The sequence below is a fragment of the Zootoca vivipara genome, chromosome 5, assembly GCF_965207765.1.
Source record: "Zootoca vivipara chromosome 5, rZooViv2.hap1.1, whole genome shotgun sequence".
NCBI classification, from domain to species: Eukaryota; Metazoa; Chordata; class Lepidosauria; order Squamata; family Lacertidae; genus Zootoca; species Zootoca vivipara.
The window spans coordinates 92756750-92781554 of NC_142588.1; the positions used below are offsets into that span (position 1 = coordinate 92756750).

The following is a 24805-nucleotide window of genomic DNA, read 5'->3' on the forward strand; positions in this document are numbered from 1 at the left end:
GAGTCCGCCCCGCGATAGACGAATGGGCTCGCTGCATAGAAGGCAACATCACATGTTCCTGACCTGTAGCTGAAGTTGAGAGAGATGGTGCCACTTCAAACTGCCCCCCCCAGCTAATAACTATGCCCTGTTAGTGGTATCTCCTCTAACTGCTGCCTGGTTGCCATTGACCCCCCCTGACAGGGCCTTCTTGGTGGTGGCTCCCCATTTGTGGGATGCCCTCTGGTGAGGCACATTCTTCTCTCTCTCTACTGATTTTGGGGATAAATTTCAATACCTTCCTGTACCACAACCTTGAAATTAGCAACTGAGAAGGAAGGCATGTGGTTTTTTTAAAAAATGTTTTTGATGGTTTCCATTCCCTTAAATAGGTTGTGTTTTGTTTTTGGTTGCACTGCTTTAGCATTTTGATATTTGCTGCCGCTGGGCTCCTTGTATTTGATATACGAATTGAATACATTATTATACACCAGGTGAAAATGCTCCTCTTTAACCAGGCCCTTGGCTGATTGATATATCCAATGCCCTTTGTGTTGTGGAGCAAGGAATGATTGGCTTGTTCTTATTTTGATCGTATATTTTGTGTTTTTTATGTTGTGATTCTGTGTTGTGAACCACCCCGAGATCTACGTGCATAGGGCAGTATAAAAGTTTAGTAAATAATAAAATTGCAAAGTTAGAAGTAACTCCAAAGTTTAGCTGGTCCAACTCCCTGCAATGCAGGTGACACAACTAAATAATCCCTGACAGGTGGCCACAAAATCTCTGCTTAAAACCTCCAAGAATGGGGAGTCCGCCACTTTCCAAGGGAGTCCGTTCCACAATCACTACTCTTACCGTCAGAAAGTTCAGGCAAATCGTAATCATATAGACTCTCTCTCTCACTGATACACTAGTTTTCTGCTTGCAGGGAAGGGCAGGGGTGTCGGTGGGTGTCCATTTACTTGATGTTGGGGGAGCATTCAGCCAGGTCTATTGACTGACTGACTGACTGCAGTCCTAAGTGCTGCACATGGTTTTATTGCCTCATCCTGCTACATGTGCCTTATGAAATCCAATGGGTTTTCTTGTTACACAAACACAGAATTGCGGCGTAAAACCTGCAGGGAACTTTTGGGTATGAATAAAGAACCCCCCCCCCAAACGCCCAGCGGAATCCTGCTTGCTTCCCATTTCCACGCCGACGCTCTCACATTTGCAGCCAATCTCCTTTCTTCTTTTTAGCACAAACCTTTATTTAGAAACCCCAAAAATATCCATAAATCTTATGGCAATCATATGTACAACTCCACTATGTCGAAGCAACACGCAGAGAGAGATCAGCAAGCGTCCACACTGTTTCTGAGTGTGCAACAGCACCTGCTATAAATAATAGACATTCAGAGACGCTGCGGACACATATAAATTACGAGGCACAGAATACAGCACGTGTGTCTTCTCATAAATAGAGATCGCAGAAGGATTTCCACCGCGAGCGATGGTCGTCAGGCGCAGCCCGGGATGAGATACCGTGCCAGCCGTTCCCACTGGAAGTGAAACTGAGCAGGAATAAAAAAAATCAGTTGCTTCTTGGAGGGAGGGGCAGGTGTCCCTCCTCCCCTCCCCCTTGGAAAAAAAAAGAATCATCATAAATTAAAAGTTTCACAGTAATAAACATCACTCAAAAGTCTTTGCCGTTGGAACGACCCACAGCAAAAGAAGCCATTTCCTGGAGCCGGCTCTGTCGTTGGGGAGCTTGAACAACTTGTCTCTGCAACTGCTACACTAAGCAAAGAGGGAAACGTCATGCAGGTGGGTAGGGAAGACATCCGATGAGCGGTGTCCTGGCTGTGGCATCGCTCAAGAGTAAGTTCCCCATCACGCTGAGGGCTGGTTGGCACATGTTCGAGCCCCTCTCTGAAACATTCTGCCTTCCCCAGGTTCAAGCAACCGTCCACATCCTAAAACTTCCCAACTCTTCTCCCACCAATATGAGGGGATATGGGTCGGAATTGCCCCATGCCTCTCCCAACTCATCCAAGCCCCCTTTGCAACACAGCCAATCGTGCCCAACGGATCTCTTTGCACTCCTTCCAAATAAAACTGGTAGCGCCTTTAAGATTCCTGAATTTCAGCAACATTGGAGGGGCACTTTTAATTAAAATCAAGTGAAATTGGACGATGCTTTGAAGATGTCTTAAGGACCGGCTTGCCAAATGTATGTTATTTGCTTATTGGATAAGTACATGCTTCAAACAAAGACAGCCAACTCTGCCACAGCAGGAACAAAACATTTGATGAACTTGGGGCAAGATGGGACAGGACAGGAAAGGAGGCATCTTTTGCCCAATTTATCACTTGTAGGGAACCAAGCAAGATGAAGTGGTCCTCCAACACCAGAGCTGGGAGGAAGCACCTGCCTCAGGCGGTACAAGTGCGAGAGGCAGTGCTCTGCTGGCGAGGGAGCTTTTCTGGCACATAGCATTGCCACTCATCTTTTCTGTCCCCAGGGGAGAAGCTAAGCGGCAACACTTTGAGGAGCACCGGAGCTCCCACCGAGTTTGGCAAGAACCAGGGTGCGGTGGTGGCAGCAGAAGTGGTGGGGTGCGAAAGGGAGATGGGCAGGCGCTGGCAATTCCCATTTCGCCTCAGGTGGCAAAATAGGGTGGGCCGCCCCTGCCCGATATCAAGGGGAGTGAACCAGGTGAGAGTCAATTACAGCAAAATTAGAGGTGGCATTTAATTGGAGATTGTAGTTTCCGCAGCAAGAGGTTGGCTGATAAGGGCCTAGTCAATACTGGGCGAGAAATGGCAACAGCTAACTCAAGTTAGAATTGGCAGGCAATCAAAAACATCTCATGGCTTTTCCCTTATCTAAAGAATCTTCCTTTGTTGAATTTTGGAGTTTCTTATAATTTGTCAGAAGTGTTTGTCCCCTGCCTATTGTTGGATCAATCTTAGTTTGTTACCTTAGATTCTGCCTGTTCCTTTTTAAGTATGGACTTAAAAATAAAATTTGGGATAGAGCTAAAGGATGGGTGGGTGGCCAGGGGCTGGGACGGCATACGAACGTACCTGTGCGTGCAAATCTTGCCCGGTTTCACACCTGGGCGTTGGAGGAAGCAGTTGCTCACCTCTTAACTTCTATCAAAGAGGCACATGGTGCCCGATGTACGATCCACCCAATAAGAGGTCCTGGGATCGGCTGTTGCCCAAATAGGTCACAAGGATAAAAATGCAGCTGGAACACACTGACAGACCCCTGCTTTACAGGGAAAACTCTAGGTAAGAAATGCATTCTTATTCAACCACAACTTGTCTTTTAAAAGTTAAATATACCCCCATGTAATATAGCCAGCCAAGGGGGGGACTTGCTTTCCCCCCCCCCAAAACTGGAAGACAATTGGTGGGTGGGTTTTCTTTCTTTCAATTTTGGGTGTGTTTCTTGTTTTAAGAGAGAAAATACACGCCAAAAAAATCTCTCCCCCCTCATGGTGACACTTTCCCCCCTTAAAAAAACAAAACAACTGGCCTCAGCTTATATATAGATGGTGTCGTTTCAATAGATGTTTTGGACTACAACTTCCGCCAGCCGCAGCCAGTGCTACTGGGAGTTATATTCCCAACACCTCTGGAGGGCACCAGGTTGGCAAAGATGGCAATCGAGTGTTACACAGCTTAGAGAGGGACTGGATGAGGTTGGCCTTTCCCTCGTAAAAGAATTTCTGTGAGAAAGACGCACAGACACTTTTCAGCCAGCCCCGCCCGAAGGAGATGCAGGCTGGCCTTTTAGCAACATCACCTCCCACCCCAAGCAGAGCAATTTCCAAACTGTTCTTTCTTTTGACATTCCCCGCAATAAACAGCAAGGAAGGGAGGGGAAGAGTTTGTACTTCAAGTGTTGCTTCAAAAACTCATTCCGCTCGCTTTTGAACGGTCTAACCTCTCGCACGTACACAAACGCACACAGAGTTGTGTCTTAGCTTTGGGACCAGCCCTCAGCTGAAAAGTATGCCGCAAAACGAACGGCAACAGAAGGGGCATCTCTGCCCTGCTTTGGTCTGGTCACCACAGAGAACCTTCCGGCATCTCTGCAAGAAAGCTGGTAGAAGAATCTTTGTCAGACTCTCTTCCGCTGCATCAAAAAAAAAACCACCAAAAGGGGAATAAAATACCCCCCCAAAATCAACCTTCCAGAGCTTCCTGTCCCCCTTCAAACACCCCCTTCCCAAAAATATATGGTTACTCCTTCAGCACCATTGGAAAAGACAGTGCTAGTTGTGGGCCCACGGCTCTGAGCAACCAATGTCTACCCCTTAAGCGTTTTCCCCTCAGACAGAGATAACAGGGAGAGCTAAAGGATCTGGAGCTTTCTGGAGCACGTCAAGTTACTGTGGACCAGATCCCACATGGCCACCAGCTCCGAGGGGAGGAGTTTATGGACCACCAGCATGCTCTGGTAGAAGCAAGGCTCCTTGTTCATCTTGCTGTTCTTGTTTTTCACGATGCCAAATGTTTTGAAGCCGGCGTGGGCCACGGGCGTCACCTTGAGGACCTCCAAGCACATGCCCAGGTAGACGTCATCGATGGGGTAGAGCTCCAGGCTCTCCGAGACTCTGTGGAGCTTCTTGGCCAGGGGGCCATCCATGACAAAACCACCGCCGCCTGCATAAGGCGGGTAGACGTTCTTGTTGTACAAGGCGCTGGGGATGTAGTACTTGTTCTCCTTCTTGCGAATGGGCCGGGCCTTGAAGAGGACATCCCCCACGAACAGGTTGTCCGCCTTCTGGTCCTGCAGGAACTCCAGGATGTTGCTGGGGCTGACGTAGACGTCGTCGTCGCCCTTGAAGATGTACCGCACGTGGTCGCAGTAGATGCTGAACCACTTGAGGAAGTGCACTTCCTTGAGGGTGAGGTTGAAGAAGCTGTCCAGGAAGTCCCACTGCAAGATGTCCCCGTAGATACGGTCCTCGTAGTCGAGGAGCTTCTGGTAATTGGCCCGCTCCTCTTCCTTGGAGGCCACGCCCAGGAGGAAGAGGGTTCGCACCTTCCTGCCCTCCATCTCTCTCTCCTGGCCCCACGTCCTGCGGATGGCCTCTCGCCGGTCGTGCTGGGTGATGACGGACTTCACCACGATCAGCAGGTGGACGTCTCCGTGGCACTTCTCCGCGTGGTTGATCAGCATGGGGAAATAGCGGCAGTGGCGGTACAGCATGAACTGCCGGAAGTTGGGCTCCAGGCCTTTGAACCAGTCCTCCTTGCTGAAGTTCTGGTTGGCAGAGCAGTTGACGGAGGTGACGTCCCAAGACCACACCCCCTTCTCTGTCGCTTCTGCGGCCTTGAGACCCGGGCCCTGCTTCTTCCAGAAGTCGCTGGCGACGGGGAGCATGCCGTCCCGCTTCTGAGCTTTCACAGACTCCTGGGCCGCGAGTTCTTTTTGCGGCTGGCCCTGGAGCAACTGGCTGGGTGCCATGCCTCGCTGCAAGACCGTCACCGTCACCACCAGCAGGAAGGAGAGGAAGACGCTTCTGTAGAGGGTTTTCTTCCTACGGTGAAAACAAAGCAAGGGGTCAAAGCTGGGGGCAACATTGGATGAATGGCAGAAGAAGTTGATAGAATATATGGAACTGTCTGAACTGACCGGGAGACTCCGAGATCGAAGTGAAGCAGAAGTGGAAGAAGACTGGAAGAAATTTAAAATTTACTTAAAGAATAAGCATATAATAGATTAGACTTAGTGGAAGTGAGGGAGACAAAATAGAGGTTGAAGATAATACAATGGTGTAAAATAAGTATGGTTAGAAATTGATGATAAATTAATTAAGAAGAAGATTTGGTTAGAATATAAAAGGTTAAGATGTAAAAGATATAGAAACAAGGTAATATTAAAGTAATAATTAGAAAGTGTATATAAAATTTAGACTTTACTACTGAAGATATGTAAAGAATCACAGGAGGAGGAATGAGGAAGTCAATAGATTAGCGACTAGGGTTATAAGTCTGAATTTTTGTTTTTATATTTTTTGTATTTTTTGTATTGTTGTACTTTTTTGTGTTGTATGTCCTTTTCTGTTTTGTATTTTTTAAATGTTTTTATCTGTTTGAAAAAATCTTAATAAATATATTATTAAAAAAACAAAGCTGGGGGCAACACAATAATAATAATAATAATAATAATAATAATAATAATAATAATAATAATAATAATTTATTATTTATACCCCACCCATCTGGCTGGGTTTCCCCAGCCACTCTGAGTGGCCTCCAAAAGAATATTAAAAACACGATCAAACATCAAACATTAAAAACTTCCCTAAACTGGGATGCCTTCAGATGTCTTCTAAAAGTCAGGTGGTTGTTTTTCCCCTTGACATCTGATGGGAGGGCATTCCACAGAGAGGGCGCCACTACCGAGAAGGCCCTCTGCCTGGTTCCCTGTAACCTCACTTCTCACAGTGAGGGAACCGCCAGAAGGCCCTCGGCGCTGACAATACTCACAGGCTGCAGTCATCTTCTTGGAGAAAGGATATGATTATAACTGACTGCTGAATAAATAAATATAGATGGCATAACGTTGGTGCCAAAAGCCCTGATTTGTTTTGTTCTTATTTCTTTAACAACCTCATAGGTACATTCATTTGAATGACAGCTTTCAAAAACAAAGAGGGGGGGGGAAGCAAGTTAAAAACTTTACTCAGAAAAGATATTAATGGAAATTAGACAGCCCAGACAGGTTTCCAAAAACTATCGCTTGATTAGTGTTGCAGTTTGTTCCTTAACTTATAACTATGGTTTTATCTGCTCTTATAAGAGTTTCCGCAACTCTGCACTGCTGATCTGTATTCTGTGAGCTCCTGATGAGTGCTTTGATTTAATCTTACCATAAATCTCTTTGTGAAGTTCCTTATGCCTGGGAAGCAGGCTATAAAAATCCTTGAAATAAGAAAATGGTGACGTCGTATCGGTCTAACTATTTACGAGCCCTGCTCACACTGATGTACATTGATATCCTTCTCCAGGTGTTCTGGGCAGGCATGTGTGGGCTACATTAAGTAGGACGTGATGTGCCGGCCCTATTGTTAGGCAAAGGGATGAGTTTGCTTCAGGCAGCAGCTGCTGAGAGCGGACACAGCACCCACCCACCCCTGGCTCTTTCTCTCAAGCTGTTCCCCTCAACTAGAAGACAAGGGTTCTGTTCGCCACCTTGCTCATCCTGGACCTCCTAAACCAGGCATAGGCAACCTTGGCTCTCCAGATGTTTTGGAACTACAACTCCCATGATCCCTAGCTAACAGGGCCAGTGGTCAGGGATCATGGGAGTTGTAGTTCCAAAACATCTGGAGAGCCAAGGTTGCCTATGCCTGTCCTAAACCAGACATCCCCAAACTGCGGCCCTCCAGATGTTTTGGCCTACAACTCCCATGATCCCCAGCTAACAGGACCAGTGGTCAGGGATGGTGGGAATTGTAGTCCAGAACATCTGGAGGGCCGAAGTTTGGGGATGCCTGTCCTAAACTAACCTGCTGCCCCCAGTACAGGACTTTCTTTTATCTGTCCTGAATCTCCCAACATTCAGCTTCATGGGAAAGCTTTGCTCTACCTGCTATCTCCCTGCCAGGATTATTCTTATAAACTTCTGTCGTGTCATTTCTCATTTACCTTTTCTCTAAACCAGTGTTTCCCAAACTTGAGTCTCCAGAGTTGATTTTTTTTTTTGCACTACAGTTCCCATCATCCCTGACCCCTGGTCCTGCTAGCTAGGGATGATGGGAGTTGTAGTCCAAAAACAGCTGCCAAATTTGGAAAATACTGCTCAAAACTAAAACAAAAAACAAAAAACCCAACGTTGCAAAGTTTTTTAGGAAGACCCCAAAATTGCCGAGCTTTTCTTAGACAACCCCCAGAGTTACTGAGCTTCCTTTTACAAAAACACGATTTTTCGATTGACTTGCCTAAGATCCAGGACAAAGCGACACATTTCAGAAATTCCCCCCGAACGTCAATTCCGCCTTTGAAAACCCGGTAATGTCTGGCAAAAACCTAGCTTTCGCCAAAAAGGCTTACGGAGATCAGGAGTGAAGACAGTCTCTCCCAAAAGCCAAGAGGAGCCACATATAGGTTTGATCAGTCATTTCCACGCAAGTTTAGCTATTAAAACCAAGGAGGGGAAAATAACAGGAAAGGATTTTGCTGATGGAATCAAATGGTCCCAAAGTGCCGGGGGGGGGGGGAGAATCACTGCAAGCTTTTAGTACTTTCCACCCGACCTGAGACATCCCACCGGTGGCAGCAAGCGAGACGTCAGCAGCCAAAATTTATTCCATTAGCAAAAAACTGAAGTTCTACCCAGGGCAGTGTCCAATTTCCGCAGGCTTACACGCAACCCCCCCCCTCCCCGTGTTTCCAAATCCCTCGCATTCCAGTCACCTGGGCTCTCTCCATCAGTTTGCAACCGGCATGTGGGTGGGGTGGGGAGAGGCAGCAGGCAAGTTTCTGTTTGCGGAATGGGGCCTTCCCTCCCTGAATAGAAGGAGGTCTGTTTGCTGGCCAGCCTTCAGGCTTCGGGGGTCTATGGAGGACATTCTTCGCCCTCAAAGCAAGACCGAAGCGAGGAAGTGGGGGGGGGGTAGGGAGTTCATCATTAGGGCTCTTTGATGCTTGTTGCATCGAATAAGTGCGCAATGTTCAGAGAGGCACAGCTCCCATCACTTTGGCCAGACAGGAACTGGAGGTTTTCCCTCTGCAACAGCCATACGCTCCCCTGCTCCTCTTTCGTCTGCCCTTGCAAGGTTAAACTGAGGAGGAGGTTGCCTCCTGAAGAGTCAACCTGATAGAAAATTAGGCGTGGTGTGGTGTGGGTCCTGTGGAAAAAAGCGGAGCGAACAGAACTATTCCCCCCCCCACCTCTTTCCCACTTTTCTTCCTAATGCAACACTAATGTCTCAACAAAAGAAACGGATCTGTGGAAAATGTAACCTGAAGAAAAGAGACATTGCACATGCAGTGGTACCTCGGTTTAAGTCAGGCACCCCCAGACTTCAGCCCTCCAGATGTTTTGGACTACAATTCCCATGGTGACAGCAGTCACGAAATTAAAAGACGCCTGCTTCTTGGGAGAAAAGCAATGACAAACCTAGACAGCATCTTAAAAAGCAGAGACATCACCTTGCCGACAAAGGTCTGTATAGTTAAAGCTATGGTTTTCCCAGTAGTGATGTATGGAAGTGAGAGCTGGACCATAAAGAAGGCTGATCGCCGAAGAATTGATGCTTTTGAATTGTGGTGCTGGGGGAGACTCTTGAGAGTCCCATGGACTGCAAGAAGATCAAACCTCTCTATTCTGAAGGAAATCTGCCCTGAGTGCTCACTGGAAGGACAGATCGTGAAGCTGAGGCTCCAATACTTTGGCCACCTCATGAGAAGAGAAGAATCCTTGGAAAAGACCGTGATGTTGGGAAAGATTGAGGGCACTAGGAGAAGGGGACAACAGAGGACGAGATGGTTGGACAGTGTTCTCGAAGCTACGAACATGAGTTTGACCAAACTGCGGGAGGCAGTCGGACACAACTAAACGACTGAACAACAACAACAACAACAATTCCCATCTTCCCCGACCACTGGTTCTGTTAGCTAGGGATCATGGGAGTTGTAGGCCAAAGCATCTGGAGGGCCGCAGTTTGGGGATGCCTGCTTTAAGTAGACAATTGGTTCTGGAAGTCTGTACTTAACCTGAAGCGTACTTAACCTGAAGCGAACTTTCCCATTGAAAGTAATGGAAAGTGGATTAATCCGTTCCAGACGGTCCACAGAGTACTTAAACTGAAAGTACTCAAACCGAAGTGTACTTAGAATCATAGAGTTGGAAGAGACCACAAGGGCCATCCAGTCCAACCCCCTGCCAAGCAGGAAACACCATCAAAGCATTCTTGACATATGCCTGTCAAGCCTCTGCTTAAAGACCTCCAAAGAAGGAGACTCCACCACACTCCTTGGCAGCAAATTCCACTGCCGAACAGCTCTTACTGTCAGGAAGTCTTCCTAATGTTTAGGTGGAATCTTCTTTTTTGTAGTTTGAATCCATTGCTCCGTGTCCGCTTCTCTGGAGCAGCAGAAAACAATCTTTCATCCTCCTCTATATGACATCCTTTTATATATTTGAACATGGCTATCATATCACCCCTTAACCTTCTCTTCTCCAGGCTAAACATACCCAGCTCCCTAAGCCATTCCTAAGGCATCGTTTCCAGGTCTTTGACCATTTTGGTTGCCCTCTTCTGGACACGTTCCAGCTTGTCAGTATCCTTCTTGAACTGTGGTGCCCAGAACTGGACACAGTACTCCAGGTGAGGTCTGACCAGAGCAGAATACAGTGGTACTATTACTTCCCTAGATCTAGATGCTATACTCCTATTGATGCAGCCCATAATTGCATTGGCTTTTTTAGCTGCTGCATCACACTGCTGACTCATGTCAAGTTTGTGGTCTACCAAGACTCCTAGATCCTTTTCACATGTACTGCTCTCAAGCCAGGTGTCACCCATCCTGTATTTGTGCCTTTCTGTATTCTCCAGAGCGGAATACAGTGGTAGAGCGGAATACAGTGGTAAACCGAGGTATGACTGTACTTTTGTAAACCAATAACACACACACACACACACACACACACACACAGGTGTACTCCCCATATTTTTCTGTGTAAAAGTCGAGGTTACTTTTTTAAAAAAATTATGCTAAAAATTGGGGATCGTCTTATAGTGGAGATTTGGGACGGGCGCTTGGTGGCTGGAGATCGTCAGCGGCAATCCCCCCCCCGAAATAAAGCTCAGGAACTGTGGGCAAACCTCCCCCAAAAAAGCTCAACAACTCTGGGCAATTCCCCCCCCCCATTTTCTCAATTTGGAGTCCCCCAAAAGACGGGGGCATGTTATACACAGAAAAATACAGTTGGTGTCTGTGTATATTCTGCCTCTCTCATGGACAATTGGACATCCAATCCTAGAATTGTAGAATTGGGACCCGAAGGGTCATCTAGCCCAACCCCCTGCAATGCAGGAATCACAAAGCATCCAGGACAGACAGCCAGACAGCTATCCAACCTCCAAGGAAGGAGAGTCCACCACCTTCCGAGGAAGTCCATTCCACTGTCGAACAGCTCTTACTGTCAGGAAGTTCTTCCTGATGTTAAGTCAGAACCATCCTATTTGTAACCTGGAAGAACATTCAGGACACATAACAGAGTTCTTCTTGCAGTGCATAGTTTAAACTGTGGAACTCCCTCCCCACAGGAAAAGAGGATTAGACAAATTCATGGAGGAGGAGAGGGCTATCAATGGCTACTAGCCAGGATGGCTATTGCTCTGCCTCCACAGCTGGGAGGCAGCAATGCTTCTGTATTGCAGGAGGGGAGTTCAAATCCTGTTCTTGTGTTCGAATCCTGATTGCTGATTTCTCACAGTCATCTGAGTGGCAACCGTGAGAACAGGATGCTAGCAGTTCCAGCAATTCTAATGTTATAATAAAGGGAGAAAATGTTTTCTCTTTCCACTTTCTCCATGCTATGGATTATTTCATAACCTTCTTCTATCATGTCACCACTTGCATTTTCTCTGAACTTAAAAGTCCCAAACCCTGCAAATATTTCCTCATGCAGAGGGTCACTCCATCCCCTCGATAATTTTGGTGGCCCTTTTTTGAACCTTATCCAACTCTGCAATATCCTTTTTCAGGCGTGGTGGCCAGAACTGCGCAACAGTCTTTCAAATGCGGTCGCACCACAGCTCCGTATAATGGTATTATGATTCTTCATTTACTGCCAGGCATCCCAGCTCCCCTCCTGCACAATATCCTTCCTCCATCAGCCTCTGCGACAACATTCACGCCTCTCTCCACAATGTGTTGCTCAAAGCAGCTTGCAGATGTCAATGACAACACAGTAACAGAATCAAGAGGACACAAAACTACCAGACTAAAAACATCAGCAAGAAAACGACAACACCAGGAAGGGCAGCACCCATAACAGCACCCTAAGCAGCAATAGAGTCAGAAGCTGGTTTAAACGGGAACGCTTGCAATTGGTTCTGGCACTTTCCACACGAAAACCTGCTCTTTACTGCCAAACAGGGCAATCTGCAGAAAACCAGAATTGCCGTTTGTTCCAATTCAGCATTAAAGAGCAGGTTTTCCTGGGGAAAGGGGCAGGGGGTGGGGGGAGCGCCCAGCCCAGGCCGGGACAGCGTGGATCTGTGCCTTAGAAAGCACAGGGCATAGGGGAAGTGGGGAGGAGTCCCTAGTTTCTTGGAGCAATGGTATCCCAGTTTGGAATTAGCCAGGCGCCAGTTGCATTTGCCCCTGGCTTCCGGCCACTTGCAACCAAGTGAAGATGCCCGGGTGCCAGTATGGCACCTGACATCTCCGCCATCCAGGGATCATTGGATCTAGACTTTTTTCTCACACTAATACCACATCCCGTGGAATTGTATCCATTATATTTTATCAGCACGATCGGAACCAATTTCAGGAACCGAAATGCTTTTTCTGTGCAACATCAGCGGTGAACAATGTTAATTGTTGTCGCTTGCCTCCACTTCCCCCACCGCACTGCTCTGCTCACAGCTGTGAAGAATATTGTTACATTATGAATGGTCCATGTCACCCTTAAGAAAAAGAGGTAGGAATAAGCCAATATATACATGGACTGTCCTTGGATCAAGGGACTTTTCTTCTTTAAGTTCTCAAAGTGCTTAACCGAGCTCAAGGTTGTCATCTGTATTAGTCGAATGTTTAACTGAAGATCAGTCACAATCAGTCCATCAAATGTAAGGTACTGCACTTGGGCAAAAAAAAAAAAATGAAAGGCACAAATACAGGATGGGTGACACCTGGCTTAAGAGCAGTACGTGTGAAAAGGATCTAGGAGTCTTGGTAGACCACAAACTTGACATGTGTCAGCAGTCTGATGCAGCAGCTAAAAAAGCCAATGCAATTCTGGGCTGCATCAATAGGAGTATAGCATCTAGATCAAGGGAAGTAATAGTACCACTGTATTCTGCTCTGGTCAGACCTCACCTGGAGTACAGTGTCCAGTTCTGGGCACCACAGTTCAAGAAGGATACTGACAAGCTGGAACGTGTCCAGAAGAGGGCAACCAAAATGGTCAAAGGCCTGGAAATGATGCCTTATGAGGAACGGCTTAGGGAGCTGGGTATGTTTAGCCTGGAGAAGAGAAGGTTAAGGGGTGATATGATAGCCATGTTCAAATATATGAAAGGATGTCATATGGAGGAGGGAGAAAGATTGTTTTCTGCTGCTCCAGAGAAGCGGACACGAAGCAATGGATTCAAACTTCAAGAAAGAAGATTCCACCTAAACATTAGGAAGAACTTCCTGACAGTAAGAGCTGTTGGGCAGTGGAATTTGCTGCCAAGGAGTGTGGTGGAGTCTCCTTCTTTGGAGGTCTTTAAGCAGAGGCTTGACAGGCATATGTCAAGAATGCTTTGATGGTGTTTCCTGCTTGGCAGGGGGTTGGACTGGATGGCCCTTGTGGTCTCTTCAAACTCTGTGATTCTATGATCATTTGAAAAGTAAGATGTATGGGATGCCGGACGGATCCAGCAAGCTGCTCTGATGTTCTTCTTTCACTGTTAGTGTGGGATAGCAGCCACCAGCCTCTCTGAAAGCCACATTTCCCAGGATCCTTTAGGGAAAGCTGTTAACACTCAGAAACGCATTAAATGCGCAAATGTTTGCAGAAGAAGAATGGGGTCATTTTATCAAGCTGGCTCTCCTGGCGAACGGCGGGAGGGGAGGGGACAGACCCGTTTGGCTCATTCAGATTTCCAGGTAGAGCAAAGGCAAAGCATTTCTCCTCTTGGTTTCAAAAGCTGACCCTTTCAAGTGCCCAGAGGGCATCAGCGTAGTGTCAGAACTTACAAAGAACTGAAATCACTCCTGCCCAGTGGCTGATGCAATTCAGAAGGGCAGTTTCCATCCCTTGGGCCTGGGAACTACTGTACAAGAATAGTTGCACGTTCCCAAGAGTCACCTTTTTAAAATAATGCTTTATTCTTTTTTCCAGCCAGAAAGTTACATTTGTTACTCAACAACTATATTCCAATTCAACAAAACTGGTGACTTTCTGCCCACCCAACATTGATGTTTATAACCCAAATTACATACAGTTGCGTTTTAAGGTTCCATCTTATCTAATTACATCCTCTCTAACATGTTTCTTAATATGCTCTGCTATTTTCTGACAGCTCAGTTTCCAGATTCTATCTATCTTTTATCAGTGCCATCAATTTTGCCATCTCTGCGAATTCCAAGAGTCGCCTTTTAAGAGGTTCACTAAATCAATTCAGATAATGCAAGACACTTAAAGGATGGGGAATCTATGACCCTCTGGGTGTTGCTAGACTCTGACTCTCAACAGCTGTTGGCCAACTCAGACTTTGTAACCCTTCACAAGGCCAGCCGCCTCGCAGATCTGTAGGCTGAGGGTCAAGGGACATATAACCCTTTTCTCCTCTACTAGGTGCTCTCCTGAAGTAGAGTATTTGCTAGGGGTGCATGGAATTCCTCCACTGGCAGCTTCAGGGAAGAGATAATTCCCCAGGACTTCAGCAGGAGAGAAAAGGGTTAAATTTCTCACCTGCTCTGATCCAAGGATTCCCCACACAGCTGATGCAATTTGCATTTCTCAAATACTGTACAGGCACCCCCAATCTGCAGCCCTCCAGATGTTTTGGCCTACAACTCCCATGATCCCTAGCTAACAGGACCAGTGGTCAGGGATGATGGGAATTGTAGTCCAAAACATCTGGAGGGCCAATGTTTGGGGGTGCCTGCTCAAATACCTGCAGGTTTCAAATACCCAGTCCTTTCTTCTGGGGGGCACGCAATACCCCTAAACATTTTGTGAATCCAAGTTTGGCCTCATTGAGGGGCAGTATTTCAATAGGAGCAGGAAAATTAGAGTTCCCCATAACATTTTATTTTTTTTTAGAACGAAAGCACTGCAAATACCTAAAATGCAAAGATCCATTTCATGTCAAGTTTGGCTCTTACTCAAACTCGGAGCAATATAGACCAGGTTTAATTTTGTTGAGCTTTTTTTTTACTTTTTACAAAAACACCGAAGAAAAGTGATTATTCAGTTGACTTCTCTAAGATCCAGGACAAAGCCCCACCTTTCAGGAAACCCCCCCACCCAATCAATTCCACCTTTGAAATTCCAAAATCCAGAGGTAGGACCGCAGCTAGGTTTTTTCAGTGTTGAAGAGATATCTCTAAACATGTGGAAAAAATGGCTCAGGACCTCAATATCTTAAGGAAGGCCTCTCCCCATACAAACCGACCTTGCCATCTGAGACCCTTCTCTTGTGTCCCCCATCCCAGAGAAGTTTGGAGGGTGGCCTTTTCTGTAGTGGCTCCCCGACTGCTGTCCTTTTCCGTATCAATAATTTAAATCACAGCAAAAGGGATTGGGGGATCAAAATTATGCTGGGCCATCACAACCCCTTTATTTTGGGGCATGCTTGACATTTTATCTCGCAACTCCCCCCGCGCCCCTAAAGGTAACATTTGCAAACTCAAAGTGGATCGTTTTCAGCCTGCGTGTGAGCTCTCCATTGCTATGTGGCGGGTCTTCTGCTGGTCTGCACTGGGCTACTGCAGGTAGCAGACCCTTGGGCCTAGCTGGACCCTTGTTCTGAACCAGCAAGGCTCCCCTTTTCAAGAGCCTCTGCAAATTGAGAATTCAACAATCAGAAAAGAAGAGGCTAGAAAGAGAAGGATAAGAGAACGATAAAACAGCAGAGGGAAAGAAGAGAAGCAGTCACTCCAGCTCGGCTGAGAAATCAGCAGCTTCCAATTTCTCCTCTCCTTGTTGGTCTGTTTCAATTCCAGCTGGTCATTTCTAAGAACTTTGGAGCCAAGAACTAATGTCTGAGTTTGCTTTTTTCCTCCTCCCTCCCAACTTATTTTCGTCTTGTGCTGTACTTTTTAGAATGTAAGCCTGAGAGCAGTGCTGGAGGAACCCTGTCCGGCACCCAGGGCAGGGCAACCCGTATAGAGTGCCCATGTGCAGCATCCCGTACGGACTGCGCATGTGCGCCATCCCATATGGAGTGCGCACACAGGGCAGCCCGTACGGACGCCATGTGATAGGCAGCCCGTACGGACGCCCGAACGGATGGCGCACGCCTTCGGCTGCTCTACAGCTGGGGGGAGGCAGGGGCTAACTTCTCTCTCTCTCTCTCTCTCTCTCTCTCTCTCTCTCTCTCTCTCTCTCACACACACACACACACACACACACACACACACACTCGAGTGGCACCCGGGGTGGCCCTCCCCCTCTGCCCCCTTCCTATGCTCCTGCCTGAGAGCACCTACTCTAGCATCCTGTTTTCAACAGTGGCCAACTAGGTGCTCCCAAAAGGCCCACAAGCAAAGCAAGAAAGCAATGACCCTCCCCGTTGATTTGTCCTGCAGGAATCGGTGTTTGGAGATACACCATGTCTGAACATGGAGGTTCCATTTAGCTGTCATGGCTAGCTACTCTTCTCACTAAACATTACTTGGGAAGAAACAGGAAGAGGTCAGGGATAGCAGCAACAGTCATCTGAGCATAAGTCATTTATCTAGGGGGTCTTAGGAGACCACAAACCTGAGTCCGCAGTGTGATGCAGCAGCAAAAAAACCTAATACTATTCTAGGCTGCTTCAACAGAAGTCGAGTGTCCAGATCAAGGGAAGTCATAGTCCAATTCTATTCTGCCTTGGTCAGACCACACCTGGAATACCCTGCCCAGTTCTGGGCACCACAATTTAGTTAGAGTATTGACAACCTGGAACCTGTGCAGAAGAGTCTGGAAACCAAGCCATATGAGGAATGGTTGAAGGAGCTGGATATGTTTAGCCTGGAGAAGAGGAGACTAAGAGGAGATATGAGAGCCATCATCAAGTATCTGAAGGGTTGTCACATACAGTAGTATTTTATTCTGTTAACCACCCTGAGATCTTTTGATGAATGGCAGTGTACAAATTTAATAAATAAAATACTTTGTAAAAATGGAAGATGGAGTGAGTTTGATTCTAGGTTGTGCTTGTGGCATTTTGGGACGTGCATTTATGGCACACATGATCTTGTTTTCAAAGTTTTTTGCACTTGCAGAAGTTTCAGGGCAGACACACCGCTCGATTCCCATCCATAACTTCCTGCTGAAATCCTGTAACTTTTCTTACAGCAAACGTTCTGGGGTTGTTCTTAATTTTTGCGCTGCTTCTGTTGCACTATCCTGCAAGAGCTCCCCTCCAGACGGCAATCGTGCAATAGCACTGCAACAGCATCGCAGAACAACTGATAAAGTGGATTGACTTGTGGACGGTCCAGCATAAATCCACCGCTAATAAACTACCATTGCATCAGTGACGCAATGCAGAATGCGTCTGTAAAAAAAAGAAAGCCCGCCCTGCTGGTCTGAGGGGGCCCTTGATTCAGCAGGAGGGCTATTCACACAATCTGAACTTTTTCTCACTGAGTGATCAATCCCTGCTTGGGAGAAGACGACTGTGTGAGCTACATGCAAGAGTTTAAAACAGAGGGACTCTTGTGCGCTGCACCATGTCAAATACAAGATGAATATAGAAGGCACAACTTTAGACTAGCAAGCTTTGTGCCAACATTTCTTTATACAATTTTTTTTTTTGAAAAAACAACAACATACCACTATGTTTTATCCACTGGAGAAAATTACAGAGGTTGCAGACACAGGGTCTGTGATGCAGCCAAAGTCAAGCACCGCTGGTTTTCAACAAGACTTGTGGCTTCACTGTGGCTGGATCAGGCCATCGCCCTGCGTTACGTTAGGCTGCAGCCTGGCAAAATGAGAAGGAATGGGAAAGGAAAACTACAAGCCGAGGAAAATCTGCCCTAACACATAAGGGAGGTACTATCCAATGTTTCTCCCCTACCTCCAACTTCAAGATTTATAATGTGCAAAAATAATAATAATGTGCAAGCAATAAGATGTGCAAAACAATAAAAATAAGATAAACTGCAAAAGGTGATGCACTCAGGAATGAAAAGCGATAAAGCCATATCTACAGTTGTACAATATTACTTAAAATGTCTGTGGCTGTAACCAGGTGACCTGTTTGCCTAGCATTCATCCTGGTCTGCTTCAAGGGAAGATAAGATAGTGTTGCCTTAAGAAAATGTTTGCTACACTTTCCAGTGAGTTTTTCTGGTAGTTGCTTCTGGGGAGATTAGATGGATGTCGAGTCGGGCCAAGTGTCACTCTGATTCTTCCCACACTGGCAATTTCCCGGACCACTTTCCTTATCACAAAACGTATTATCTTTTCGGGGAAGCGGGTTCCTTGTGCAAGACCTTTCTGTCACCCACAATTGTGCAGCCTGAATTTGCCGACTTGGGGATAAGCGACAGTCTGGAAGCGCGCTGGGCCATCCTTCGGGGATCGCTTTCTTAAACAAAAGTGACTGTCCAAATACCAAGGTGCTCAGCTCTTGACTAATTTAAGTTGGCAACTTATTCCAGAGAACCTTTGCGTAGTACATTTCCAGGGATTTAAAAGCGCGGCGCGTTCCATTATCCCAATAAAGAGCTTTGAGGTTTTTTCTTCTTCTTACGATTGAGCAGTATTTAAGTTGCATGAAATAAATAGTTACAGGTAGGTAGCCGTGTTGGTCTGACGTAGTCGAAACAAAATTTAAAAATTCCTTCCATGAAATAAATAAATACTCGTAAAGAGCATTTATTTATTTCATGGAAGGAATTTTTTTATTTTGTTTCGACTACGTCAGACCAACATCCTTGTAAGGTAGGCCAATGCGCTGGAATCCCCGTGTTTCGGAAGAAAAGCTGAGGGCAAGAACACCCAGTCAGTTTGCGGCAGAAGAGACAACTGAACTGGGGGGGGGGGTTTGGCATAGTTCACACTCTTTGTGCCCCCCCCCCCCCGCCACTCTCTCCAGCAGCACCTATTAGCTCTTTTGCCAACTGTGACTAATGGCCTGCAGCAACGGGTTTTTAATAAAAAAAGGGGGGAGTGGCTGCCGGCATTTGAGCATTAATCTGCAGAGATGAAAACACATTTTGTGCATGGTCAGAGGCACCCTCCACATCACACAATCTAAAGCCTGGCATTTGGAAACAAGGTAACAATGCCAATTTATTTTAAACCAGCGCAGGAGTAGCCCCCACCCACCCCCTGCTCTTGATAGTTCTAAAAACTGGACTCTGCTTTGGTTATCAATTAAATCTGTGGCATGTGACTCCTTGTCCAGTCGTAATGCAAACCCCGTTTGCGGTCATTTCCCACTGATATGCTAAGCTAACCAACTTTTTTTCAAAGACAAGTTAGTCTTGTTTTCAACGCGTCATTTAAGTAACCCTATGAAATCCAACCTGCCATTATTTGCACTTATTGCTACAGCTGAAGAATTTTGAATGGAGGTCAGTTATGTATATTTATCTATTTTTATTTACTGTGTCTATATATCTCCTTCATTTCCCAGGTTCTCCCCCTCCTCATTTAATCAACCACAACAATCCTGCGAGGTAGATTAGGCTGAGAGAGGCAGCCCAAGTGCACCCCATGAGCTTCATAGAATCACAGAGTTAGAAGGGGCCACAAGGGTCATCTAGTCCAACCCCCTGCAATCCCAATGTGGGACTCGAACCCACGACCCTGAGACTAAGAGTCTCATGCTCTGCCGACTGAGCTAATCCCACAGGCTGAGTGGGCATTTGAACCCTGGTCTCCCAGATCCTAGTCCAACACTCCAACCACAACACCACACTGGCTCTGACGACACAAAAGGTAAATTATATTTATTTTTATTTCGGTGGGAAAATCCACCTTTCCAGCACATTACTAGATTACTCTTCTGACTGCTGCCAATCCTGGAAATTACAGTACACAAGAGGAACAGGCAGCTAAATAGCTAGCGCTTACTCATAATGTTCCTAGCTGCTGCCCTGACCCAGCCGCAGCTGTTAGACTTTCTCCCCAGTCCTAAAATTAACACTTTCTTTCCATCAAAAGTGAAATTAAGGCCCTCGGGCCTAAGGCATTAAGGCTGCTGCTTGGTATGAAATAAACGAAACTTCAGCCTGGAACGATGAAATGAAACCTAAAAAGGCTAAAGCTAGTGCAAGGGGAAGATAAGGAGAAGCCCTGCCGTAACGTAAGGGCTTCCTAGAACCATAGAACTGTAGAGTTGGGAAGGCACCCCAGGGGTCATCTAGTCCAACCCCCTGCAATGCAGGAATCTCGGCTAAAGCATCCATGGCGGATGGCCATCCAACCCCTGCTTTCAGCCAGCAATTTAGATCCCAATGCACAAAATCTCCCCTGTGGCAGATTTGCCATTTCCTGTTGCTCTATGCAAAAAGAACAAAAGAAAACAGAAAAACGCAAGTCACCCGCTCAGAAGCTTTCAGCTTTAAAACAGGCTGTGGATTCTCATCCATTGAAACAGCAGCGGTTCAAATTAAGTGACACCAGATCCTTAGAGGAGATATTTAGGAGGGACAGTGTGGTGTAGTGGTTAGAGCATCGGACTAAGACCTGGGACATGAAGGTTCAAATCCCCACTTGGCAAGATCTCGCCTTGGGCCAGTCACTGCCATTCAGCCTAACCTTCCTCACAGGGTTATTGTGGGGATCAAATGAAGAGGGAACCATCTATACCACCCTGAACCCCTTGGAGGAAAAGGTGGGGGGGAAATGCAGTAAATTAATTAAATAGGAGGTGTCAAAAGACACATCCAGACAACCTAGTTATTGAGCACCCATCTTCATTTGTTTGCAGGGAGATTGGACTGTGTGTTCTATTTGATGAGCATTAATTCCTGCCAACCTAGCAGTTTGAAAGCACGTCAAAATGCAAGTAGATAAATAGGAACCGCTACAGCGGGAAGGTAAACAGCGTTTCCATGTGCTGCTCTGGTTTGCCAGAAGCGGCTTTGTCATGCTGGCCACATGACCTGGAAGCTGTACGCCGGCTCCCTCGGCCAATAATGCGAGATGAGCGCGCAACCCCAGAGTCGGTCACGACTGGACCTAATGGTCAGGGGTCCCTTTACCTTTACCTTTTTAATTCTTATAACCTATCCATTCTGGCGGAAATCAGCCCTGAGTGCTCACTGGAAGGACAGATCGTGAAAGTGAGGCTCCAATACTTTGGCCACCTCATGAGAAGAGAAGACTCCCTGGAAAAGCCCCTGATGTTGGGAAAGATGGAGGGCACAAGGAGAAGGGGACGACAAACAGGGCCGGCCCTACGGCCAGGCTGGGTGGCGCAGGGCACCACGGCGCCGGCCTGCCAGGGGGGCCGCCGGTCCGCCGCGCAGCTGCGCCCATGGCAACCTGTGAAACAGGACGGGGGGGGGGCGCCGGAGGGATCCGTCGCACCACGGCGCAAGGGGCACTTAGGACAGCCCTGACGACAAAGGACGAGATGGTTGGACAGTGTTCTCGAAGACACCAACATGAGTCTGACCAAACTGCGGGAGGCAGTGGAAGACAGGAGTGCCTGGCGTGCTCTGGTCCACGGGGTCACGAAGAGTCGGACACGACTAAACGACTAAACAACAACAATTCTTATATGTTTGCGGGGAGGTTAGAGGGATGGTGTATCAAAAGCAAGCGCTCCCTCTACACTGCCCCTTTCCCTATCTTCACTTTCCTTATTGCAAAAAGTCTGATCTTCCGGGGAAACAAGTTTCTTGCGCAAGACCCTCCCAACCAGCTGTATAATGATGCAACCTGACTGTGCGGCAGGTGACCAAAACCCTCACAGAAATAGCCACCAACTTCTCCGGAGCGCCATAGAGAGATGGTGCAGAAAAGGAGATCCTTCTCCGCTCCGCTCTCAATCCTGGAGGCTGTGTAAACTTGTCCCAAACCAACTCACCCCTTTTTTTACAGGAGGAAGATGCAAATTTTGCTGCAAATTCACCTAGAGCTAAAAACCCCTAGGAGCTAAGATACACCAGCAGCCTGACATCTAGCGCAGCTTCCATCTTTCCCTAACAGGGAACACAAGATGGTGAGTCCCTTGGCATCTCCTGGCAGGACTTCGGATGCCCGCTGTCTATAAACCCTGGGGAGTTAGCAGTTAACGTACAATACTGAGCTTGATGGACCAAACTTATTCTGTGCAAGGGAGCTTGCAAAAAGGTTGGTGCCAGTGGCCTCTTCCTATCCTTAGCCAGGATGAACAGAAGGTCTATTGTAGTTCATGAATAGACCACTGGCCAGTGTTCTAGCAGACCCCATAAATGGACCTTGATTTGATCCTGCAAGCAATTGCTCATGTTTCAAAGCAAGAGTTTCATACTCTGGATCTCCGAGCAGAAAATCAGTGGCAGCTTAGTTCCACACTAGATCCACACTCCTGGCTCTCTAGATGTGCTACACGCCAGTGCACTAGTATTCTAGTCTCTTTAAAAAAATGATAATGAAGGAAGAAATAAGAGTTTGGCCACTTGTCCTCCACTCCAACCACCCCTGCAACAATCAGCATCATATTTTGATTCGCAAGTTGCTCAAGGGATGGGCTATTTTTACAATGACTCTGCGAGGTAGGTTGGGTTGAAAGTGTGTGACGCCCATCACCAAGTCATCCACGGAGCCCTATGGGTGAAAAGAGGCTTGAACGCAAGCGCCCCCCCCCCCCGTCTACACCTCATAGCTGCCAAGTTATCCCTTATTTTAAGGGATTTTCCCTTATGCTGAATAGGCTTCCTTGCGAGAAAAGGGAAAACTTGGCAGCTATGCTACACCTGTGATCCAATTACTTGGGAGTAACCCCCACTAAATATAGGAAGACTTCTGCATAATCATCAGACACAGGATCACACCATAAGTCTTTCTCTAGTAGGTCTCAGTAATCTTTTTATTCCAGGATGAAAACCTCAAACCGAGGAAATGCAAGACTGGAACGGAAAGATAGGGTTGGTTTTGAGAAGGATCCGTTACAGGAAACTACGGTTTGCAAGCATCTTTGGCCACCAACTTCTCTCTCTCTCTCTCTCTCTCTCTCTCTCTCTCTCTCTCTCTCTCTCTAAGCTGCAGACTCTCAGATCTGCATTTCCTAACTTCCTAAATGCTTTGATATACTGTCAGCTAATAAGAGAAAATATGAAGAACTTTGCCGGAGCAATGCAACGGCCCATCGAGTCCAGCAGCCTGTTCTCCCAGTGGCCAAGCAGACAGCACAGGGAACCTGCAAGCGGGATCCGGGCGCAAGAACATCTCTCCCCTCCTGTGGCTTCCAAAAACTGGCATTCATCCTGACAGGGGAGGCAGAACATGGCCACTGTGGCTAGCAAGCCACTGGAAAACTTCTTTGTTTCTGTCCTGAATCTCCTATCATTCAGCTTCCCTGGATGACCCTATGCTCTAGGATTCTGAAAGGTGGAGATTTCTCGCTGTCTATTTTCTACACACCTCCTCAGACATCTCTACTATTGTTTTCCCCACCCCTTTAATTCACTTTTTCTCCGAACTAAAAATTCCCAAACGCTGCAACCTTTCCAGGGGGGGTCGCTCCCTTCCCTTGATCATTTTGGCTGCCCTTTTCTGAACATTTCCCAACTCCACAATAGCCTTTTCGAGGTCCAAGAACCAGAACTGCACACAGCATTCCTAGCGGGGTCTCGCCACTCATTTGTAGGGCAGCCTTAAGATATCGCCAGTTCTGTTTCGGATCTCTCTCCTCTTAACAAATTCCCTAGTATGGAATTTGCACTTTCCACCCTACACAGATTCAACATCTTCATCCAGCCATCTCCAGCCAGGCCCACTTATCTTGTCGCCTTTTGTTTTTTACAAGAACACTGAATGAAGCCTGGGCATTAAAAATAAAAAGAAATGGAGTGGGGCGAGTGAAGCTAAGCACAGAAAAGATTAACACTGGGGCGGTTACTCTGGAAGCAAGATTTGGAGTTGAAGGAAATCATTCCGCTCCACGCTTTTAATCACAACCACTAGGATGATGTTTTAGCAGGAAAGGCAAACGAAGGAGGGAGGATGAGAAAAACTCATGCTAAAAAAGAAGGTCTTGAATTGGAATGCTCAATTTAGCCAGCAAAAGATGGGAAGGAAGGAGGCGATTCTTAAACGCGCTTCTTGGAGAGCAAAAAAAAAAAAGGGACCCTGGGAGTTGGAGCAACGCACAGCTGGAAAAGATGCAAATCAAAGAGGTCTCTTTTGAAAAAGAGCCGCACTCACCACTGGAACATACTGCTGAGCCGGGAGAAGTTTCTCGGGGTTGGAGGGAGCACAAAGAGAGGCGTCTTCTGGTCCCCACGCGGAGCGCAGGCGGCTGCGGCGGAGGATGGGACGGCACGGCACCAGCTTCTGAGCCCGGGGCCGGAGGAGAAGCGCCTCGCCGCCGGACCCTCCTCTCGCTCGGCCGAAAGGTGGAGCCACCAAGAAGCGCGCCTCTCGCCCGCAGGTGCTTAACCCTTCCGCCGCTGCAGGGCTCCTCGGGCGCGCGCGCCTGCCCACCCGCCCGGCGGCTGCTAGAGCAAGCGAGCGCGCGCATCTCGGAGAAGGAGCTTCCAGGCAGTGCCGGATTTACGTAGAAGGTAAACAAGGTATAGTTTAGGGCCCCTTCAAAAAAAATTAAAGGAAACAAACCTGGATGTACATTTATTTCCAAAATATAAGACAAAAAAACCAAAGAAAATAAAACCTGTCTTTGCATTATTAAGTTTGTTATGAATAAAGAATCATTTTAAGTTAGAGTTTAATAACATAGCTGCCAAGTTATCCCCTTTTTTAAGGGATTTTCCA

At 47.0% G+C, this 24805-nt stretch overlaps 1 protein-coding gene across 1 annotated transcript; it reads right to left on the reverse strand.

The window, feature by feature from the left end:
• Positions 1 to 1210: 1210 nt before the first annotated feature.
• Positions 1211 to 24579, reverse strand: B3GNT7 (UDP-GlcNAc:betaGal beta-1,3-N-acetylglucosaminyltransferase 7). Its single transcript, XM_035133545.3, has 2 exons — positions 24239 to 24579; positions 1211 to 5525 (listed from the first exon to the last, which is right to left on the reverse strand). The coding sequence occupies exons 1-2, from the start codon at positions 24247 to 24249 to the stop codon at positions 4334 to 4336; spliced, it is 1203 nt and encodes a 400-aa protein (XP_034989436.1). The 5' UTR covers positions 24250 to 24579; the 3' UTR covers positions 1211 to 4333.
• Between the last annotated feature and the right edge of the window lie 226 nt (positions 24580 to 24805).